General features: G+C 40.9%; 1 protein-coding gene across 1 annotated transcript in view; it reads left to right on the top strand.

Moving 5' to 3' along the window:
• Positions 1–962: 962 nt before the first annotated feature.
• Positions 963–24683, top strand: part of IGSF5 (immunoglobulin superfamily member 5) — a gene marked incomplete at both ends in the record, with an annotated part of 28852 nt that continues 5131 nt past the window's right edge. Inside the window, 7 exons of the mRNA XM_080614239.1 lie at positions 963–1020; positions 8741–9061; positions 10284–10592; positions 15055–15186; positions 16090–16114; positions 19016–19128; positions 21164–21240. Of these exons, the coding sequence (XP_080470365.1) occupies positions 963–1020; positions 8741–9061; positions 10284–10592; positions 15055–15186; positions 16090–16114; positions 19016–19128; positions 21164–21240 (1035 nt within the window). The remainder of the gene's footprint in view (positions 1021–8740; positions 9062–10283; positions 10593–15054; positions 15187–16089; positions 16115–19015; positions 19129–21163; positions 21241–24683) is intronic.

Consider the following 24683-nt stretch of genomic DNA (forward strand, 5'->3'; position numbering starts at 1 on the left):
TGGAGTGTAAGAGGCACTCTCATGTTCAGAGAAATAATTATAGAGATCTTTTTTGCACTAACAGCCTTTCTGAGTACTCAGAAAGTACTCAGTCTGGGGAGCTGGGAGGAGATTTGGTGTTTCTCATCCTTGCCTCAAGGCAGGTGGGATGGAGAGACCACGATGGCAGGAGCTCTTTCTCCCAGCTGAGTGGCCCCTTGCGTGGTGAAGGCATGAAGGGACTGCCACAGCAATGATGATACCAGGGTCTCGCTGGAAATGTATGAATAAGAATCCTAGTTTTGGAATAAAGCACACAGAAAAACCTCAAAGAAAACTTTCTGGGTGTAGCGGTGCATTGGGGTATATTCTTACTTCCTTCCCTGAAGGCTACCTGGCACAGGAGGCATCAGTTTCCCGAGGAGTGGGAATAGCCCTTCTGAACAGAGTTTTGTGCCCCTCTGACCCCAGGGGAGTGGCTGGTGCCCTACACAGTTGCCCTGCTTGACAGTAAGTGACGGAGCACAGGATTCATTAGTCTGCCAGGATGCCACCGGCGGCACAGATGGTGCACCCACAATGCACACAAAATTGCAGGCAGCTTAGAGAATTATTTTTGCCAGCTGCTCATGATTAACTTTAATGATGCAGATGGAGCTCCCATGACACTGTCAATCCTGAAGCAGTAGTGTTGCAACAGCCAGGAGGGACTAAGGGTGTGAGAGATGCAAGACCTGTAGGGGGAGGTTTCTCTGCTGAAGGAAGCTCCTCTACTGCTTTTTAAACAGTTGTTTTAAGAAAAGATACTGCTCTTCTTCCAAACCCTCTCTCATTTAATCTTCTCTACTTGTTGGTAATACAGGTCACATAAAGTCACATTTTATCACAGGACACAAAAGTAGCAGCTCATTACCAAGCTGCTTCTCAAGTACGTGGTGACTGCTGGTGGCTTTCTGCCTTAAGCACCAGGAGAGAATGCTTCAATGGAGAGGTTCCAGAAATTCATTTTACTTCCTCTCATCTTAACTGCCTCACTACCAGGTAGGACACATTCATAACCCATGAAATGAGCCACCGTGGACAAAATGTATGAACTAATTTTAAAAGGGTGTAAGCAGGAGTTACTGGTGATATCAGATTGAGCAGTTGGCCCCAGAGGGGAATTATTTAAACTGCTTTAAACGGTTAATTTACACTTGAAGCCTGAATGATCTGATGTCTTAGAATGGGCTTCACTGTGCAGGAGTGAGGAGTGTATGGGGTGGCGAGGAGATGGGGAAGCTGCCCTCTCTCATGTTCAGTGAGCTGGGATGTTCCACTTATTTCTCCTTCTCCTTGCATTCATCTTCCACCTGTCTGTTTAGGACTGCTTTTGAGGGGCATCTGTAGAGAAGTCAATATCGGCAGCTGATTTTGCTTCCAGAAATGTGTGCAAGTTATAATTTTGCTAGTTTGCCTCCAGTTTACATTTTATATGATTGAATTTCAAAATGAATTCAGATAAATGGTATCTTTGTGGTAGAGCTCTAAAGAAAATGTGAATATAAAATGACTAGTTGGGTAACGGAAACAAGGCTGATTTTTCTTTTTAATTAATTGTCTAGCTGGGTTTTTAACAAGCTCTGAAGGGAGCGATCTGCAATGGGATGAGAGGGAAGGTATTGTCATGGCTTAATAATTGATGAAAGGAAACACAGTGCAGGAATAAACGTTGACTCTTCTGAGCAGAGTGGTGTTCCCAGAGGAGTTGCACAGGGATGTGTGGTATTCAATAAGCTCTTAAACAACCTAGTGAAGAGGAGTGAACTGTGAGGTGGCAGACTTTGCAGGTGGTGCAGAATTACTTAGGGGCAGCCAAATCCAAAAAGAGACTAGGAAGATTTGCCAGAAAATGTCATGATGCCAAATGAATAAGTAATAAGGAGCAGAAAACATTGAATGCAAAGCATCACTAAAGTGAAGAATGTCTAGTGGGGGAAAAAGGTAGATACCTTGGAAAGAGAGTATATTTCTGAAAAAGCAAGAAAATTTCACCACTTAGTTTCATCAGTAAGGTAAATACAATGAAACCTGGTGTTATATAAATCCACAGAAATCTTATCTTTTTCAAAGGCTAACAAAACTGGATGTCTTGTTAGCCTTTAAAAGATACAAGTTTTCGACAGATGTTTAGCTATTCCATTTCAGAAAGGGCATATTAGGTCTGGGAAATGTATGGAATGTGACAGAGGTGATCAAAAGTGTGAGAAGGCCTTCATTAGGATGTCATATTTTTCTGCTTATGACAAAGAAGAAATAGTTAAAATTTAATAAGATAATTAATTAAAGGGAAATGAAATGTGAAATGGTTATTCACAATTTCTCATACCAAAAAGAAACAATGGCAACCAGTAAAATTACCAGAAAGAAGATTTAAGGCAAACCAAAGAATGTACTTTTCCTCACAGTGTGTAGGTAAATAGTAAAGCTTGTAGTCACTGGATATGGGGGCTACGAAACTTTAAGTAGGCTGAAAAAAATCTAGAAACAAATATGGAGTGTATGTAGGTGCAGATGCAATCATTGGCTCAGGAAGTCCCTAGATCTCTTATTCTTGGACACTGAGAAGTCATAACAAGGAAGCTGCAGTTTTTATTTGTTCTGTTTCTTGCACTGTCTTCCTAAGCATCCAGAGCAGAGTACTACAAGTTTTAGAGGACTTCTGTTAGCCTTCACTAATGCTTTTAGTCAAGCACACATGCCATGGATGTTTTATTGCCCCACCTGAAAGACATATTGGGGTGGTAGGCATTGCCCGCAGTACAGCCGTGGGAGCACACCGCGAAGTATAGAGGATAAGCGTATTGCGGAGACACAAGTGTTGTTCTTGAAAGAAGTATTGCTGCTCTTAGGATGCCAGGGTTCAGAAGGCTGGGCAGTGTGGCTAGGCTGCCGAGATGACAGCATGGCATAACTGGTTTGAGCATCCTCTTGGGTGGCATTGCATGCCATTTGGCAGCAATAGCATTGCAGATCACGAGCTATCCCAGCCTGCTACCAGCATATTGGTGGTGGTGCTGTGGTGCTCGCAGTCTGGGGACTCTCACCACTGGAGACAAGAGACAGTTAGAAGGAGAGGAGTAGTCCAGCAGCAGAGCCAAGAGACAGCTGTCAGTAAGAGAAGGGATGGGAAGACACACTTGGAGAGGTTTGTGTGCAGCGGGTGGAAATGCATGTTGCTGAGTACCAGTAGACCAGTATTACTTGGCAGAAACATCCTATAAGCTTTTAAAAAGTCTTGTTAACATAACCTAGTAAACAAGCTAGTCCTTCTCTGCAAGCTTTGACAAGCTCTAACCTATTTTAATTTTCAAAAAGCTCAGCTGCAAGGCTGTTGGTTTTTGAAATAAACTTGGGATGTGCTGAAGTTTAAGGTTCAGATGTGCTGAAGAAAAATCTTACCAAATCCAAAACAATTTATTGCAGAGCTGTCATTGCAGCAATGGGCCAACGATGAGGCAGGGAAGGAGGAAGACAAGGTGGGTGAGCAAGAGACTAAAGAAAGAATGAAAAGAAAAAGGCTTTTAGAACAGACTGGAAAGAAAAAACTGTAGAAATTCAAACAGAAATAGCAGAGTAGGAAGGGAGGAAGAAAGAGTCTAGATGCAAAAACTGAAGGATAAAAGGCAGTGTTTATGGAAGAGCAGTATGGCTGTAGAGGGGGAGATTATTTTGAAATATCATAATGTGGCTGGGGAAAAAAAGGAATCATTGTGGCAAAAGGATAAGCCTATCCTGTCCTTTACTGTGCTGCATCTAGATAGGTCACATAGAAAAGAGAAAAGACAGATTCAGCAGAGGAGAGGAAGGAAGGAAATGAAGGTAGCCACATCTCAGTGTCCATGTTGCTGAAACCTTCACCATGAGGAAGTGGTCCTTTAGAGTTGTTTGAAGCATGGAAGAAAAAACATTGGTGGTGAAGGGCAAGGGCAGTTTTTTGGCAAATGAAGTTCCCTCAGTGCATGCATCATCCAGGGAACGAGATGCATTTTTGTTTTGTCAAAACCCACAGTGAATTTGTGTGACAGAGTTCATAAGGAGTTGGTGTATACTCTGCATGCTGTTGGGAAGGACTGAACAACTGGGTTACTGTAAAAACTTACCAGTTTAAGCAAACTTTCACCAATGATGACTGCTTCATAAACATTTAGTGATGTGCCTCAAAGAAGGTGTCCTAACTCAGCTTTCTTCTTCAAAAAGCAGGGGGTAATGCAGTGTCACAAAGACAGCCTAACATTTCCCTACTGTAAAGATGATACTTGCCTGGGTGGGATTTCTGGGGAAGGAGAGCAGATGCTAAACCAGCTGTTAAGAGCTGAACACGTAATTCCTGTAAAGTACAAGGACAGTCTAGCCTGAGGCCTTCATTTGTCTAAAAGCAGCCATCTGCAAAATATTTTTTAAGCAATATGTAGATGAAACTAGCTCTAAAATTTTCTCTTTAGTGCAAATAGCAAGGTCTATCAAAAGGACTTATAGTGCTGGCTCAAGGTGCTGGTAACTGTGTTTAGATCCCATTTCTGCCATGAATGTCCTCTTTGACCTTATGCAGGTTACTATATCAGTGTTTGCACATGGGTTGGACGATGGAACACACTGTTGGTTCGGGACTACATGTGCTATTGCAGGCTAAAAAAGCAAAAGCAAAAAGATAAAGAGGCAAAGTTAAAACCACTGGAAATGTTTTGGCAGCAGGTGGAGAAGGTTCATGAAGTTCTTTTTTGGTTGTGCTGGGGCTTCATGGAGACCTAAATGGAGGCAAGATTGAGCTATGTCTTGCTCCTCAGTCCTTTTGCCACCTATACGATCCCCCCACAGGGCTTATGGACCTATTCCCTAGCTCACAGAAGTTGGTGAAAGACCATCTATTGCTCCAGCAGAGATTGTTGGTGGAACAAGTTGTAAATCCTACTATTCCTATGGACAGATAAAAAGCCAGAATTATAGAAACATAAAATAATTTGGGTTGGAAGGGACCTTCAAAGGTCATCTAGTCCAACCCCCCTGCAATAAGCAGGGACATCTTCCAACTAGATCAGGTTTTATATTAGATAAATGAAGGAATGACTCATGCCTACCTGCCTATCTGCCTACCTTCAAACTGTCTTGACTATCTGAACAAAACAAAAGCAATATTAGTCATGTAATTTTAGAACCGATGATCACTGATTATTCATGTTTAGGGATAAATTTCAAGACTATAATGGAACCCACAGACATGATAATTACTTAACAGCTAGCAGTGTACTGAAAGTTACATCATTTATTCAGAGCCATGCAAACCATGGCTCCTTAAAAAAGTGAAGTGTTTGCATAGGGATGGAAATAAGTTCCAAATGTACTGAAATCAGTTTGCGTTAAGAGGAGCAGTGTGGATAAGTATTGCAGCTCCTGTTTCATGAGCAACTAAATGCATTTTGGTATTAACTCTAAGAAAGTTTGTTCATGCTATGTGTATCATCATGGTAGTTGTTTATGTCAACTTCAACCACTCAGGAAGACTTCAAACAAAGTGTTAAAATCAAAAAAATCAGCACATAAATATGTTGTAGGCACCAGAGATGCACAGGGAGTAGTGTTGTAAAGGCTGGCTACAATACGAGTCAGGAAAAGATAGGTAATTCAACGACACATTTGCTCTTAGGACAGTGTCTCAATCCTGGTAATGTAAGTTATGATAGGAATCATGACAACTGGATGTTGAGTATCAGAAAGAGGGCCATATGATGTGACAAATGGTCGCACTGGAATGCAATTAATCAGTGCACGCTCATTAGAAAGCCTGTAGTCCTGTAAATGATGCCATCCACAGACATGTGGCCAATCCCTAACATTCAGAAGGAGACAAATAGAAAAGAGAGGAAATGGCTTTTAGGCATTTTATTAGCTGTTTGTAAAGCAACAGATTAAGGTATGCACATAGATTTGATTGATGAGTTCATCCTCAGGGTGTTTCATGTGTTAATGCATTTCAGTTCACCTCTACAAGTCTGAAGGGAGCTTTGAATAAATGCCACTGGAAAAAATGAGACATTTAAGTTGAACAGAAATATGTTTTGCTGTATCTTATCTGGCTTTATTAACTATCAGGGGAAGTGAAGTTTGCTTTTCATTTAATGTTTATTGCTCACAGAGATATACTTTGGAGAATAAGGTGCATGGCAGAGGTAGCATAACACAAGAAGGTGGAAAATTTTTGTAAAGGTTTTTGTAAACACAAGAGAACTCAGAGTCAATCATATGAAGAACCAGAGAAAGCTAGGTTTGCATAATCCTGCAAAACAAAGAATAAAAAGGCTTTTATCTGTAAATACATGCAGCAGGTGGGAGGAAAGAGGGGAGCTATTTATATTAAAGAACAATTCTTGGCACAAACTTGGTTAGATATACAGTGCCTAGGATTAAGTGTGATCTGGGAATTAGAAAATTACGTAGACGTTGGAGCAATGAGATTACAGACCCTATGTCCTGAGTGCATTCACCGAGGCTCTGGTTGCAACGTTGTAACTGTGTTCCATTTATACAACTATCAAGCATCTCTTTTGTGTGAAAAATTACAACATATTCTCCTTTACTCATTTCAGCTACTGACTGAATGAAAAATGAAATTTTCAATAATTCATAATGAATCCATCAATGAATAAAGCACCTACGATGTACAAACCTTGACTTGAATGAAACCTTTAAAATTCACTTTATTGTCCTGAATACTCTTAGCAAAGGAGTAATGGCCATTACAGACTTTCTTTCTCCTGGAAAATAGTTGAACATTTATTCTCAGGCCAAATTTCAAACATGGGGTTTTAATTAAACTGCTATGGACAGTAGTATCTAATTGCTGTAATTATGCAGCTACAGACTGAATTGTTAGATGTAGCACTGGCAGTCCTGGTGCTACCTCTGCATGAGTGTTTCATAGTAAGTGATGAAAATCTCACTGGTGAGGTAGATTTCACTGGCAGGACTACTTGATTTGCAGAGAGCTTGTGAAAACTCTGTTTTTGGAGATACACAGAATTTGACAGGACAAGGTCCTGTGTAAATGTCCTAACTGTGAGGTCTCTGCTTGGAGCAGAGCGTTGGGCTAGAGATTTCCTGAGGTCCCTTGCCAACAAAACCTTTCAATATCCCCAACAAAGAGGAGCTCTGTCACAGGGAGGTGCACTAGGACAAAAGGGAGCAGACCTGAGCTTAGAGGCTGGTGAAGAGACAATAGTATCTGTGGGGGATGAGGAAGAACTGTGCCTAGTGGGATGCATGAGGAGCACAGGCAGTCCTCTGAGATAAACCTCAGTGACAGCAAGGTCTGCAATGGCAGCACTCTCCTTCCACCTTCACTCCACCTGCAGCCAACAGGGCTGGTGGTGGCAGTGACTTAGTAAAGGGACTGGGTGTGAGAGCATACCGTTTTGGGCTCCCAATAGAGGAAAGACACTGGTGAGCTGCTCTTTCAAGTCTTGTTCCCTAAGACACCAATAAAATAATCTGAGAAGTCCTTACAGTGCAAAGGTTTGTCCCTCATGAAGACTAGGGTATAAAATGTTCTCTCTCTGAGCTCTAAAGTTTGCCCACCTTCAAAATGGCACAATTTCCCCTGGCTAATTCAGGGACTGAAGTCACAGCTGCTGCTTTGAAAAAGAGGGTCTCAGCCTTGCTCTTCCTTCACTTTTGGCTTGGTACAAGTGGGTGCTTCTGCCTTCCCACACACAGGAGATCTGCCATCTGCCTGGGCAACAGCTGCACCATCATTCCTCTGAGAATAATGGGAGGACCTGGGTCTGTTGAGGAGAAAATGAAAACAAAATGCCTTCATTAGAAGGGAGCTTTACGTTCTGAAAAATGGTAGCCAAAATTCATACTACCTTTTAAGAAAGAAAACACATGAATTGCAGCAGCTCTAGTTAACAGCCTGAAAACGTGGGTAAGTATGTATGTGGTGCATGCATGAGAAATAAGGAAGAGGCAGATGAATAGGGGAAAGAGCGTAGCAGGATATATGCTGGGGCTGCAAAAATTCAGTGGCAATCTGAAGTATGGATAAGAGACTATTTACATACTCCTTTATTTATTTTTATTGACTATTAGACTTTATTGAAGTCTAGAGAAGTTGTGTATTTTCCTATTTAAAAGTGGAACCTTTTCTTTCAGCAAAATGATGTCAGGTTTTTAGTGAATCACTGAAGAGAGGTGATATTGGAGTTGGAAGAGGAGAGACAAAAAACCAAATGCATCTTTAAAGAAAGCCATTTAATCTGAGCTGGAGCCAAAAGATCCATCTCAAGTGGTTAAGATCTTTTAAACTATATAAACATGAACTTAGGTTTATAATGACTGGCTTGGGGGTCCATTATAACAATGTAGCATTTGACCACTGCTTACTGATGTGGAATTAATATTACTCAGTTGCAATTTCAATTCACTGTGCATATCTTTAACTACTTACTGACAGGCATTATAGAAAATGAGATAAAAATCTTTTCCTGAAAGTGCCAGGCACTGACAACTGTCAGAGGTGAAATGCCAGCTCAGCTGAATCAACAGCCTTTCCTGATAGAAACATGACTAAGTGCTTAATACCCCAGTGCTCCTTGTGAATAATGCTATTTGAACGAGGATGCCTGGCTTTTTGACCTTAAATTGCTGGCAGTAAAAATTAAGTCAAAGGCCTTTGTTTGTGGTGCTGTATATGTATTTACAGACTATGTCTTTTTCTTTGTGTCAGGTCTTGGCTTTTGTTACTCTATTATACATGGCCCTAGTAATGCAACAGTCCTTGCTGGTTTGGAAGCCCGGTTTAATTGCACAGTGTCGGAAGGATGGGTAATTCTCATTTGGCTGTCCAATGGAAACCCCGTCCTCACTGTCATCAATTCTCAAGGAGCTGTTGAAACATCAGATCGCTTCACCTCTCAAAATTATACCAGTAGCAGTGGGTTTACCTCTGAGCTGATCATCCACAAAACCCAGCTGAGTGACTCTGGAAAAATCGAATGCAGCATCCAGCAAACTAGTGAGAATGGCTTTGCATTTCTTTCTGTTCAAGGTGCGTATAACCACCAATAGAAAGCTATTTTATGGCAGGGGGTTTGGAACTAGATGATCTTAAGGTCCTTTCCAACCCTAACTATTCTATGATTCTATGATTATACTGCACTTAAAGGAATCCTCTGATGAATTGCTGGAATTAACCCTGTGAATGACATGCTGTCATTACCATCCTTTACCTCCTGTCCTCTTGTCTTAATTTTACTCCCAAAGCTGGTTTCAGACTCACATTCAGAGTGCCATTAACACAGGTTATAACTGCCCTTATTTTTTCCTGTTGCATCTCTTTCTTACGTTTTTATTGGATTGCATTAAAGTCTGTGAAGGCAGTCAGTCAAAAATTATCTTTTTGTCTAGAAACAGTATCAAGGCCAGGCTGGACAGAGCCTTGAGTGACATGGTCTAGTGTGAGGTGTCCCTGCCTATGGCAGGGTTGTTGGAACTACCTGATCTTAAGGTCCTTTCCAACCCTAACCATTCTATGATTCTATGGTATTACCCCTATGCATATCTTTGTGCATGAACCATCTGCTGTCTTTAGGACAGATCTGCCTCCTGCTTTCTGACTCAGGATTCAGACTATATCCAGCTTATCTGAGTTTGATTTAATGGTGTTTAGAAGTACAGCCCTTGAGACACAAAGTGATATTTTTCATATGATTGCTGCTGCAAGCTACCATTTCCAAGGAATAAAAAGTTCCTATGTATCAAGCTCCTGCATATGAGACCCTTTGTCTTCTGAAGCATCACTAGTGACACAGTGCAGTCAGTAAAGCAAGCTCTAACCACCAGGCACTGTCCATTTGTCAAAGAAATACTCCATGCAATGGCAACATCTCATCATCTACTCATAAACCTTCCCTAATAAAAACTGAGCATACTTAAAACTTAGAGAGAAACACTGTCATTTCATTATGTTGTCCTTCAGCTGGAAATATATCAGGATGGCTAAAAAGTATAATTTCCTGCCTTTTATTGGAAAGGTACTGAAAACTGAGACTTGTGCTTTAGACACACTGGACAATGTGTCCGTGAAGTTGCAATTTTATCTGCATGTCTGTATCATGCATATGATATATCTGTGTTAATAATGTTTGGTTTTGACTTCATATCTGAAGGTATAGCTATTTCTGGGTAGCAAGATAAGTTTTAAAACTATCAGCAGGAAAACAATGCAGCTAAATATTCTGAGAGAACAAAACATCTTTTCCCTCTTACAGTTAATGGATCTTTATTCATCAAAAATAACACCTTAACAGTAAAGGAGAACAAAACAGTTGAAATTGTTTGTGAAGCCATAGGATGGGCTCCAGCTCCAGACATTACCTGGATGGCAAATGACTCCTTCATTGATACATCAAGGTATGCTACCCAGCAAAGTCAAGGATCTAATGGCCTCCACAATGCCCTGAGCACCCTAACTTTGACTCCGACGGACACTGAGATTTTGACTTGTTTAGCTGACATAGAAGCACTCCCTAACCCTCAGAATGCATCTGTAACTCTTATTTTTGTCAATTCTACTTTAGGTAAGTGAATGTTTGTTGTACTTTGCCTATACAGTAGTGCCTGTACTGTACTGCCTATCCTATATTCAGAACTGCGCTTTTTGTTTTGTTTTGCTTTGCTTTGTTTTATTTTGAAGTCTTTTATTTGCAAATTGAATACTATGAGATGTGCAAAAGTAATAGAATTAAGACCCAGTAGTCACAACTTGATACATAGGTAAGGTCAAATTCACATCTGTGAGAGGATGGTACAAGTCTAATGAACCACAGAGTCCAATTTAGGACTGAGCAAGACAAACGAAGAAGTATATCTGCCACTGACTGGAGTCACTGCTAAGAAAACCAACCTTTGCTCCTTGACCAAGTAAACACCTAATGAATTTAGATCTTAAATATTCTTGATTAGGCCATGTCTGCTATATATTAACATAATTTGTTAGACCTCATTTACACAAAGCCAGATCCTCAGGCGAAATTCTTCTTCATGATATTCAATACCAGTTTTACCACTGACTTTGAAAAAACCCCTGGATTTTACTCCCAGTGTCTGCACACAACCCAGAACAGATTTCGTACTAGCACTTCAGGTGCAAATAGAAAGTTCTCCATATGAGCAATGACTGGATGTGATGGAGCTGTTATTATAGTATGGAGATACTGTTCCCAGGGCTACACTGAGGATAGCACCCAATTGCAGATGGTAGCATTTATATGTAGGAACTCCTATGCCGTATACCTATCAACAAGCTACTATAGGAAAGTCTTTGTATGTGGTGTGTTCACCCCTTAAAGAACAAGAATCAGAAGAAGCTGCATATTTTTGGGCCTTATCCCAAAGTCTGCTTAGATCAAAAAGCCATTAAGCCTGCTTTCCTTTTCCTGGCATAGTCTCTTTCACATCTTAGAGGAAGGTAAAAAATATCCTGCAGCAACATATGTGGAATTCTTTGGATGGTGCACTTGGTTACTTTTAATTGCCTTTTATTTAAGAAAATTCAAGGATGCCTTAATCCAAGTGTGTATGTTGGGCAAATATCTCAAGAACAGTTAGCAAGACCTTTGATAACCCTAAATATTTTCACTAAGGTTGTCAGCATTTTCTGTAATGCTGCTGATCTTTGACCTCACTGACCTCCTATGAAAATAAAATTCTGTAATCTAAAACATTGACAGTGCTTGGAGGTTCATCAGGAAAAAGGTGATTTTAGCTCATCTGTGCAGCCAGCGTGGAACAAGGCAAGTGCAACTATCACTACAAATCTACCTCACAATCTAAGAGTCCTATGAAAAATGTTTTCCTTTGCCAAACCGTAACACAAGAAGAGCAAGTCTTTGTGGGTTAGCAGTGTTTAATGTGGATGAGGAAGACAATACCAAACCATCCTTAGGAGCTTTTCTCTGTTGTGACTAGCCAAATGTCTCAACTGCCAGGTGGAGGAATCTCAAAGCAAACTAAAATTGAAGCACTAATTGCATGGCAGAGAGCTGAGGCTACTGGGTACAGGCACACTGTCTCCTATGCTGATGTAGTCCACCGTTTTATTAGCCTTATCTTGTGGAACAGGAAATGCATAGATTATAGGGAGTTTTTTTGCAACAGGCCCGTGAATCTCCAGCCGTCTTCTGTTCAGAGTAGGTACTCCAATCCATGCTTCTTTTTATGATGTGGTGAGCATCGTGAACTTCTGTAATCATGCTGACATCTTCTCTTGATGAACTGATTCTTCTCCTGTAATGGGTGAACATGGCACACACAGAAGCATTCTTATAGTGGATTGATGAGGGGTTTGGTATAGAAGTTTTGACATATAAACAAGTGAGGAGGTTGAGTAACTGTGTCTGTTATTTTAAGTATGAGTCATTATTAACAAGGCTTTTTCAGAAATACTTGCTTTGCAACGCAATTGAAAAGGTCATTTCACCTTTCTTAATATGACTTTTTGTAGTCACATTGATCCCAATTATTGACTAAGCAAAATAGAACTATCCTGAGGAAATTAATAAATTCCACTGCCTACTCATTGCGAAATACTAAGGTAGCCACCCTCAGTTTCCATAGCTACTCATTGTAAATCACAAAAGGAGAAAAACAGATGTCATGAAGCAAAATTAGTGTATAATTAGGTATTGTATATGACCCTCTTTCATTTCTCTTTGGAAAAATCATTGTGCAGCAGCAGACACTCAAAATTTGTCAGGATATGAGAATATGAAGTCATGGCATTTATGACAGGGGAAGCTATATAATGTATATATCACACTTGAACTCTCAGAGCTTGTCTGACTTTTTGTATACAGACTCAGCCTTAGTTAGCTGTTGTCAGGAGAGAATATGAGTAGCTTCAAACATCTAAGGAGTCCTTCCCAAAACTACTGTAATATCAATTTCAGCCTTCACTTAAAAGCTTGAAGAATCAAATTCCTCCATGGTCCTCACAAGAAATACCCATCCATTCACAGACCATTGCAACCAAAAGTCAACCCTCCTGAGCCAGCCATCTCCTGGTCAATGAATGTCCTACCTTCCTGCACCTCTAGACCAGTCATAACCTCAGACCTTTTGACCATTCCATGCAAGATCGTGAATTTTTATGTCAGTCGCTCCTCCTCCAGAGTCACCTCACATACTCACATACTGTCATACTCACAGTGGTGTTCAGCTGACCCCTGATTTTGGGAACTTCTGTGGAATTGCCCCAGCAGATGCATTGCATTCACAGAACTGTTATTGGGAAATGGGGTCCATGGCAGAGTCCTTTAGGTGGGCCCAAGCTGTTTGGCTTCACTGTTGACTTCATGCGGACTTTGACCTGTAAGAGATAGGGAATATGCCATGAACCTATCTTCCTTTGCTTTTTAAGGTAGCCAGAAAACTCCAAAGTGTCCAAAAAATGATGTGCAGCCTTTTCTGGTTTCTCATTTCTCTTTGGTCACCAGGAAGTGCCAGTGAAAATCCTCTTTTCTGAAGATACTTAGCCTGAGTAAATTTTTGGGCAGCTTTGGGAGGGTCCAGAGGTCTGGTAGCAGCAGAGGATGGGCCCTATAGAATGAGGAAGTGTCTTTGTCCACACTAAGAACCTCATATAATTTGGTATGGATTTTCTAATGGGGATAAAAAGGGTTTAATGCCCTCATTCTTTATTGCCCCTCTCTTGCAACTCTACTTGTGTGTTGAGCTGGCAGCTCCTGCATTCATGCTTGTTGGTCCCAGGTCCAGGTTCTTTCTGGAACCTCTAAAACTGGGGAAAAACTACAGTGCTGAAGTGCTGGGAGTGTTTGTGTTGTATACTATCCTTGCTTCAGCTCGGTAGATCCTCTTGTGACGTGTAACCTGAACCTGTCAGGGAGCAAAATACCTTGGTGTGGCAGCCAGCCTGGAAGTATGGGCCAGTACAGATGTGTTTAGCTCTTCACACTAAGATAAAGCTTTCCCCCATAGCAAAGTAGCTGTCTTTCATATTTAAGGCAGCTTGAAATGGAACAAAATATGAGAAAATATACATATTTGTTTCAGCATTTCTAGATAAAAATATTATGAATGAGTTTATCATCAATTGTCATCACAATTGATAGCAGCCTACAGAATTAACTACTTTGCAAGGGAAATTTTGCAAGGGAATAGACCCAACAGTGTGTAGTCATTCATCACCTAGATTGCTGTGGTACTTTTTCCAGAGGCTGTCAACTAAATATGGCTATGCAGTCAGTAACTGGGACCTTTAATGAGGAAATAACAAACATAAACCCAGTGTGAGAGAATGGGCTTTGTCAAGTTTGAATGTGTCTCACACCTGTAATTGGGATTGGAAGCTTTTTCCCAAACAACTGTCAAAATTATTTTGGGGCTGCTTTTCAAAAGGTAGCCAAATTAGGGATGCTTCTGAAATACTTGGTCAAAACAGAAGGACAGGATGATGTGACAATCCCAAGATGGAATTCTTCAGAAAATCATATCTACGGGCTAGAGATCTCCATCTGTACTAGTTACCTAAGACTGTTGCTGTGGTACGTGGGGAGAAATAGACACTTCAGATCTGTTCATCTTACTGAAAGGGGCATATACACAGTTGACCAAAGTACCCATTTTCTCTCCACTGCCAAGAACAGCTAGGCAAGACACTTAGTATCTGCAGTATAGACGTCTAAATGGAACCTTAACCCCTCTGCCCAACCCCAAATGTCTCCAAAGGATGCTGGGAGGCCCAGCATATCTACAAAACAAAGTTTAGGTTGGAAGATTGCAACCCTGTGTTTTTCAGAAAAAAAGTAGCAGTGAGAAAAGCTGCAATTGCAATAAAGAATTTGCATTTAGAAACATTTTAAGTTCTTGGGCACCATCCATAAATACAGAGGCCATCATTTGGAGAACACAGACTCCTTGTTAAATAATCAATAAGCAGTTAATAGCTGATCACAGAAAAGGCAAATATGCTGAATATTTTGAGGCTGTGAGAGTATAATGTTTCTCCATTTAATTTAACAGAAAATTATTACAGTGAAGACAACAGAAGCACATGGGTTATTGTACTTGCAATTGTGCTTTCATTTCTTGGTATTGTTCTTCTGATCATTATTATCGTGGTTGTTGTACGCTGCTGCTGTGTAAAGAAGAAAGGTAAGTGGTCTATACATTATATACATCTTCACAGTTGGTCTGTACATTAAAAAGTACCTTCAATTATATATAGATCCTACTTGTGTCAGCTCTGGTTCTGTACAAAGACCTGTAAGCAGAAGTGTGAACAGACAGATCCTGCTCTTAACCACAGCTGGTTAAGATGCTCTTTACTTTCATAGAATCATCATAGAATTGTAGAATGGTTTGGGTTGGAAGGGACGTTAAAGATCATTCAGTTCCAACCCCCTGTCATGGGCAGGGACACCTTTCACTAGACCAGGTTGCTCAAAGCCCCATCCAACCTGGCCTTGAACATTTGCAGGGACTGGGCAGCCACAACTTCTCTGGGCAAACTGCTCCAGTGCCTCACCACCCTCACAGTGAAGAATTTCCTCCTAATATCTAATCTAAATATCCCCTCTTTCAGTCTAAAGCCATTCCACCTTGTCCTGTCACTTCATGCCCTTGTAAAATTCCCTCTCCAGCTTTCTTGTAGCCCCCCCTTTAGGTAGGGGCCTACAAGGTTAGGCTGCTAAAAGGTTTCCCTGGAGCCTTCTCTTCTCAAGGCTGAACAAGGCCAGCTCTTCCAAGCTCCAAAGTAATCAGTGTCAGCCATTCATATTAACTAGAAGGGGGATGTGTTTTTCAGGAGTACTTTAACTTTCAATGACGTTTAGTTCCTCTGCTGAGGTTCTTTGTTGATGCAAACCTTCAGTGCTGTGTGCCTAATTTCTGATTTCTGCATAAGCTGTTCTACAGGGACATTGCACAATTTTGTAAAGAGGGGAGAGATGCTGCTGTGATAGCTGGACCACACTGCATGCTCTAAGAGGAGCTCTGCAGTAGGTCACAATTTAGTTTCCTGAATTTTAAGCACTTTTTTTTTTTTTCTTTTCTTAGGTTCTACATATCAAAATGAAATCAGGTAAGCTGGGTGATGCAGGAGAATTTTTCCTTTAACTGAACTCTTTCAGGCTGACACAGAATGGTGAGAGGGATGTACCATTTTCCATGCCCCACTGTCCAGCACTCCCTGGACGCTTGGGTGCTGTCCTGCTGAATGACCTTGCCCATTCCTGTATGCACAGAAGGGGAAAGAGTGGGGGACAAGTATGCAGGGAAAAGGACTGCCTTTAGGGGAAAAAATCGAGGGCCACAGCTCGCAGCAGGTTGCAAACTCTGGGTGAAAAGAATCAAAATCCTGGAAACAAACGCTACCTCTCCGATTCAGAAAGCACAGAAATTACAAACAAAACACACTTCTACTGGTGCTGATGGATAAAGCAAATTCTTAAAGGTCGGCTATGTTCCCAGGTGCCCGGCGGAGGGCAGCGAGTGAGTTCTGACTGCACCGCGCTGCTGTCTGCACCCTGCTGCTGCCTGCTCCGTGCTGCTGCCTGCTCCGTGCTGCTGCCTGCAGCTAGCCGGGCGATTGCCGGCGCCGCCACAGGAGGTCACTGCGGGCCCGGCAGCTCTGCTGAGCGGCCGCGGAGAAGAAGGAGGGGAATCTCCGACCTTCCAGCCAGAAGCGTTGCTGCAAACTCATTGGGATAGACTGGCCGGCAAATTAGACCTTCCCCCTCTTCTTTTTGTTAGCATTAGACTGATAAACATTAAACAAGGCTGCTCCGATGATGAGAATCAATGCTTAATCAAGCGGTTATCAGGCACACTGCTGGTACATTATTGCATTGAGTTGGAAAACCTTAGAAATCATGTGCTGATGGTTATCAGCATTAAGATCCTCTTTATTGGCGCCAGTGTGGCTGTGACAGCAACGTCAGTGGGGTCATTTGGAGTTATTTTTTCTAAGTTTCTAAGGACAATTGTAAATTCATATTCTGCCTACGCTTGTGGGGCTTTAACTCACTGTCTCTTAATGAATTTACAAAACCATGCACCATGTTGCCTTGTACTGCAGGAATACCTAGCTTCATTAACAGCCTTTTGCGGGGAAATTTTATGAAGATGTGTTGACAGATTTCCATTTATAGAGCACTTTATTGATACAAAACAAAATAAGGAGATTAGGGAAACATTATTTTCTCCTGAGGAAATCATGCTAATTATGTCATGCCATACTAGTAAACTTCCACATGATTTCTTAGTTTGTAATGCTAAACTGACCATTTTACTAAGTGCAGTTATATGAATAGGGCAGGGAATGGTAGGCCAGAAACAGGTACAACTTGCATAACAGTTTTGCTATGAATAAAGTCCTACAAAGCCTTTATGCTGGGGTTCTGACTTGGTTCTGCCAAAAGCAGAAGGGTTAACCCTGCTAATGCAAAAATCAATTGAATATGCAGGGAAGTATATGCCCCGCAGTGGGGACTAGTATGACTGGGTCTTTGTCCTTCCCAGAACCCTACCTCACTGATGTGTGTCTGCACAGTGCTTTCTTTCAACCTGAAAAGTTCATATTTTGCCATTAATTTTAACCATGAGTTGTTGTACTGACTTCATAAATGTTGCTGACATTTTGAAAGTTAAGCAAATGCTTAACCAAATGCAAAAGCACTGGGGTGAGTCCAGGCTCTATGGCTCAGCTCGGACTTCGAAACTCCGTGTTGACAGTTCTGCAAAGTTTTAGCATGTGTAAATAATGACACTGAAACCACAGCAATTATTTACAATAACTTACAGATTTTGTAGGTTAGGTGTTGGTGGTTATTTTTTTTCTTAGGGAGAACTTACCTGCAGTAAAATGATGATTGTCCCCATTTTGGAAGCTGTGTAGTGGCAATGAAGAAGTGGTGAGACTAAAGAACATCCTTTTACTTCCAACGTTTCAGTTTTGACTTGGCTGGCTATCTTTCTGTACCTCCTACACTTTTTTTTGTAGCTGTTTTCGATTTGGTTACTACACTGAGTTTGTTGAGATCTAAGGATCAGATAAAATAGACAGTACAGTATCACGTAGCATGTGGAGATGATATTCCTAAACAACTGCTCTCGTCTTCTAGCAACCATGACAGGTTTCTTAGTGGTATCTAACACTTTTATCTCCTAAAAAAGCCACTGATGAACCTGGCTTATCAGATCCACATGTGCATCAGTAATGCTTATCTGAAAATCTATGGGCCTGCAAATTCCTACTAAACATAAGAAAGCAAATGCAGCAGTTTCCACAAATATTGCTAACCAAGAATATTTTCCGTTTCTCCTACAAATCCCCGAGTTGTCAGAATCATGTGTCGTTTTGTGCTTGCCACACCAGAAACTGAAGCAGAGGTGGACCTGGGACTATTCTGAAGAGAAGTCTGTGGTCAGAACAGATGAACAGTACATCTCTTCTAGCATATAAATTTTGAGTAAAAAGGCACTTTTTTTCTCACTGTGCAGCTATGCAGGTGAAGATCAACTTTGGAGTGTACAGGTGAATCACTTGGGAGCTAACTGTGGTGATGTGAGATAACATGCTTTGTTTTGGCAATTGAGGGGGACTCAAATCCCAAAAATGACGAGCTGTCATAGGTGACCTAGCTGGTGTTCCATTACTGAGCCATTGAATATCCTGTAATTTAGAATTAGAAATCAGAATTAATTTTCTACAAAACCTATGATCTAGAACGGAGTCTTCAGTCTTTGAAAATTGTTCACTTTATTTTCCTGCTTTCTGATAATGATGGAACTTTCTAAATGTAATTTCACAATAAGGTAATACTTGTACGGGACAAGATTTGTACTAGCTAATTACTTGGAAGGCCCAGATATACTTTGCACCTATTTTTCCTGAAGTAAAGCATATACTTTTTTCTCTGTAACCTACCCAAGAGTTCTTGTATCATAATGAAGTTTTAATCACAGGCCTTTTTGTTTCTAGAAAAGTTTCATCTGAGAAGAACAAATATGATAATTTGCAAAACAGGCAAAGGCATGGTAGTGAAAATCAGGGATATATTCCAGAAGAACTGTGGAACACAGAACAAAGCCCAGGTGAGTATAAGCTGGTGAATCACATATTGTCAAACTGCTTCTCAGTATAGGCATTTTGAACAACATGTCAAGCAATTACAAGATTCCATAATACTTTGTGAAGGACTTGTGTTTGGTCTGAATATTTCAGATTTTCTAGAGTATGGTCCTTCAAAATTATTGAGAAAATATGGAAGTTCATTGCAGTTGAGTTTAGTTTTAGTTCTGGCTTTGTTTTTTAAATGTCTTTATTCTTCAAAATATCTTCTGGGGCCAGAGGAAGGACTACTGGATTCCCATACGGTAGTAAATTTAGGAAGTATTTTGTAGTTGGTCTGTAAAAACAAAAAAAATCCACCACCGCAAACAAAAAAAGAACACAAACAAAAAAACCCCCACACCCTCCCCCCACAAAAAAAAAAAAAAAAAAAAAAAGAAAAAAAGAAAAAAAAGAAGGAAATTAAAGAAGGCAGTTAGTGAACTATGATTTTACTGATAAATGACTACGGCATTATAAATTCTAGTCCTTAACTACAAAGAGTCTTCAAAAGCAAATGTAAATCTCTGCCAAATTGTTACCCACCACTTGCCTTTATAACCGCGCTATTATCAAAACGTTTAATCAAACACTTAATGACATAAAATTATTGTGCAGAGTCTCTAATCCAGGCATACATCCTTTTCTCTCTGGCAAATAAATTGTGAAGAAGTAAGTACAGTTGAAAGGTTTCAGGAGCATGTAGTATTGTAAAATGTAACAGTTATAAAAAAAAATTAAAGGAAAACTAAATAAACCTGGACAAACCCATTCCGGTGAGTCCTAGATGAGCTCCTTTCATAGTCCTTAGTGTGCTGGGTTGACCTTGGCTGGCCACCAAGTACTCAACAAGTTGCTCTATCAGTCTCCCTTCCCAGCAGGACAGGGGAATAAAACGGGATAGAAAAGTCAAGATAAGGAGGGGGAGGCAACTCACCAATTACTGTCACAGGCAAAGCAGACTCCAGGAAGATTAATTCAGTTTATTGCCAATTAATAATAAAGTAGGACAGTGGGAAAGAAAAACAAACCTAAAAACACCTCCCCCGCTCCCACTTCTTCCAAGGCTCAACTTCCCTCCTACCTCATTTACCTCCTCCCCATAAGCAGCGCAGGAGGACATAGACTTGGGGCTGTGGTCAGTCCAAAACACATCATCTCTGCTGCTTGTTCCTCCTCACACTCCTTCCATGCTCCAGCATGAGCTCTTCCCACAGATTGAAGTCCTTCACGAACTTCTCCAGTATGAATCCTTACCCCACAGGCTGCAGTTCTTCAAGAACTTCTCCAGCATGGGTCCTTTCCATGGTACAGTCCTTCAGGAATGGAGTGCTTGGCCATGGGTCCCCCATAGGGTCATAGTTCCTGACAGAAAATGTGTTCCTGCTTGTCTTCGCAGACCACAGCTCCTGCCAGGAGCCTGCTTCAGCATGAGCTCTCCACATGCTTTAGCTTCACATAGGGCAGGTCCCCCTGCTCTGGCATGGGGTCCTCCACAGACTGCAGGTGGTTATCTGCTCCATCATGGACCTCTATGGTCTGCAGGGTGACAGCCTGCCTCACTGTGATCTCCATAGGCTGCAGGAGAATCTTTGCTTTGGTACCTGGAACACGTCCTCTTCACTGACTTAGATGTCTGCAGGTCTGTTTCTCTCACATTTTCTCACTCCTCTTTCACACCTCCTGTTGCACAGTGGTTTTTTTACCTGTTCTTAAATACATTATCACAGAGGTGCCACCAGTGTTGATGATGGGCTCATCTTTGGCCAGCAGCAGGACCATCTTGGAGCCAGCTGGAACTTGCTCTGTCAGACATGGGGGCAGCTTCTGGTGTCTCCTCACAGAAGTTTCCCCTGCAAGCTCCCCACCACTACAAAAAACTTACCATGTTAGTCCAACAGGTTAGTTAGAGTTTGGCTCAAAATATTTAGTTATATTTAGCTGTATTTGTGAATAACTTGTGTTTCATGCCATGGTGGACACCCAGTAATAATAATCTTGTATATATCCTTGTTACAGGAATTGCCTCTCTTCCCCCAGTATCTTCAAAGTTCACTGTGCCTGCTGCAGATTTACATATTAGTTCTTCACAAAAGGTAATTATAATGCTGATCTCTTGAACTTTTTCTTTTTCGAACTGTGTATTATACTATATCCAAACAGATTTTGGGTGAAGGTAGACATTTATAAGTCAGTTGAAGATGCAATTGGATAAGTGGAATGTCTGTTCAGCATTCCTGAATGTTCAGTTTGTAAGTGCCCTGAGAATTAGCCTTAGATTTAGATTGAATTTTGGGAAAGGTGGGAGGTGAAAGAGAAACAGCCTTGACATTCAGAGAAACTCTGGCTTGTTTTTTGAGAATTCACCTCTTGTGTATACTATACATTAAACCATTATAATGTGGATGTTTGCTTTGCTCTGCGCAGGTAATAATTCTAGACAGCTTTTATATAAGTGCCTTTGCCAAAGTGGAGGTCTACAGTGTTTTTGTTGTTCTCCCCAGTTGCCAGACTGGAGGAGATGTGGATATAAGATGGAGGCACTGTTGAAGGTGAGGTTTGAGGTTCCTTTGCTAACAAAATCCAGTGCAGATACAGTAAATAAATATGGATTTTCTCTGGATCATTTCTTGATTGCATTTTCCAATTACACTTCCACATTGCAGAAGTTGATTCACTCAGGAACTTTACACTGACCTTAGAAATGTTTGGTATCTCAGAAGTGAATGATGGAAAGGAGAATGTGCAGCTAATACTTAGTCCACTCTAGAGCTTTGCTCCCTTTCCACATGGCTAACAGGTAAAGAAGTAGAGCTCAGTGCTTATTCCTCTGTTTGTTCTCTTCTCAGCTACCTCTGTTCTGAAGGATGGTGCTGGGCTCACTTAGCTTCTAGCATAACAGCAATATAGATCTTAATTTATGCCATATATTTGTAAAATACTTGTAGCACCTTCATGGTGGTTTTTGCCAATTTTCTCTTGGGAAATGGCAATGATGTGGTACTGAGTTCACTCCTCAAGACAGTGATAACTCATTTATATTTGAAGAGCTGTTTCAACATGTACAATGCAGAAATCTGTCTTGGGATGACATGGCATATAAATCATAGCAGAGTGTGTCTAGTTCTTTTGGCACACAATGAAATTTAGGCAGTACTCAGTCAATGATTAAAACAATGATCAAAATAATAACAGTAACAATAATAGCAATGATACTGATGTATTTGTGGCTGGTAGTTATCATATTTGACACTAATTACCTGTCAAAAAAAATGCTATTAAAGCAAAGCTGAAAAGCATGTACAGAATGGGTTCAGTGTGGATCCGTAATGCTGAGCAATAGTTTGAGACAGTGTTTGATACGCTTATGAATAGGATTATAAGGAACTGGCTGTGTTTACATGCGCAAGACATATGGCACATTATGGTCTGCTCTGAGAAACAAAAGAGCTTTTGCTGAGGACCCTGTATCCACCCTATACATGTTTCAGGGGGAAGCAATAACTTCAGTTAGCCTTACCTGTTTCTCAGTGACTGGGTGCTCATTGGTGGTTGATGTGCACTGGCTGTGAATTAAGCTATCTGGTGTCATCTGAAAGGCAGCCAAATTGAGTGCTCTCAGACAGCTTCACAATGAGAACTGTAGTGTTGTGAGTCAGGACCAACAGGAGACTGTGTTCACACGCATTGAGTTAATGCTCCTGATTTAAGATGAAACATGAATGTAGGTGCAGCACTCTATGTCAAATACTAGCTTAGATGGCCTAGGAGGTTTCTTGCAACCCAGTGGCTAGGGAAAAACATAGAAATCCACCACAGGCACAAAGCATAAAGTTGAACTGTTTCTGTTAAACCAGTTGTCCCTGGAAGTGTTCAAGGCCAGGGTGGATGGGGCTTTGAGCACCCTTGTCTCGTGGAAGGCGTCCCTGCCTGTGGCAGGGGGGTTGGAACTAGATGGTCTTTAAGATCCCTTCCAAACAAAACCATGCTATGAGTCTATGATAATACTTGATATAAGTAAGTCTGTTATGGTGGCTTCTAGATGCATCAGTAACTGCATACACATTTTTGAAAAGAGATAATCTAGAGGTGAACATTATTTATGACTGTTTTCCATACGTTGGAGGAATATTTAGCAATGTACAAATGGCTTGTGAAGACAACCCATTTCTCAGTTTGAACAGGACTTCACAGCATACTGTGATGGCCCCATCTTGTGTATGCAGAAGCTGATAAAATTTGATGAATTACATTAAATTGTGAATTTGCAGTCCATAATTTATATTTATAGCATTACATACAAACATAGTAAAACATTTCCCAAACTTTCATAATCTTCCATGTTAATAAAAGTTTTCTGACAAAAAAGTATTACAGATGCATTCTAATAAAGTTTAATCACCACTTTTGCCAATATACTGCATACTAAACATTATGGTGCCCTTTTGTTATAAAATATTTCTTGTCAAGTAGGACAAATCAAATGGCAAGCCATTTAACTGTTTGCTGATTAATGCTGAATCAAACAATTTCTTCAGAAACCACCTGCCTTCCTGCCACTGCATTTTCTAAATATAAAGAGTTGTGTTTCTCAGTTGGTTTTCCTTGTATGGAGCTGGAAATGTTCCCAAAGGTTTTCCATATTTACTCTTCTGGACTGTTTAATGAGAAATAGGGGGTAAAAAACAGGAGGAGAAGTTAGAGAGAAGAGAATTTCATTTTTTTCCATAGTGAACGAGGTCATAAAGAGGTAGACTCCATCAAATTGCCTCTCTCTCCCTGGATAATCACAAAAAATGAGCAAATGTCCTTGCAGTGCTTCTATGGAGGTCAAGAAGAAGGAGTAAAGAATCCAAGTCCCCCCCCAGGAGCGTGGGGGAAGGAACAAGAAGCCCATCTGCTGATGGAAAGAGTCACAGAGACTGGAGACCTAAAACGCTGGCTCTCCACCACTGCAAAGTTGGTGCAAAATCTAGTATTTCTGTGGTTGGCTTCCCTGTCACCTTATGGGATCAAGATTAACCATAACAGCAAGACCAGAAAATAGGTTTATGTGGGCAAAGTCTGAATGGAGAGTTCTAAAATTAAAAGAAGCTCATAGAAGTGGAGATGAGATGAAAAGCAGGGCAATCACAGTGAATCAAGTTAGTATTTTGACTGAGCAGAGATGATTATACCTGCTGCACAGCCCGTTTCTCCCACCCCCAAGAGAAAACTGGGTGGAAAATTTCAGCACAGGTCAGAGGCATTAGGCATTCTCCCTGAGTCTCTGAAGGCATCAGCTTCAAATTTTATCCTTTCTGTTCAGTATGTAAAAAGTTACATTTTCAAATGATTTCAGAGATTAACGGAGACTTGGTGTCACAGTGTTTGTTTCCTGTACCTGAACACAACCAGGTACAGAGCTGAAAAACCTGGTGGGTGTCACTGTAAAAGGTGACAATAGAAAATAGCTTAGGTCAGCTACTGGCCGTTCAAACTCTTTGAATCAGAAACTAATACAAAATGTTCATGGAAGATAAATGTTGCCCAGCAATTG

This window comes from Psittacula echo (assembly GCF_963264785.1).
Source record: "Psittacula echo genome assembly, chromosome: 3".
Taxonomy (NCBI): domain Eukaryota; kingdom Metazoa; phylum Chordata; class Aves; order Psittaciformes; family Psittacidae; genus Psittacula; species Psittacula echo.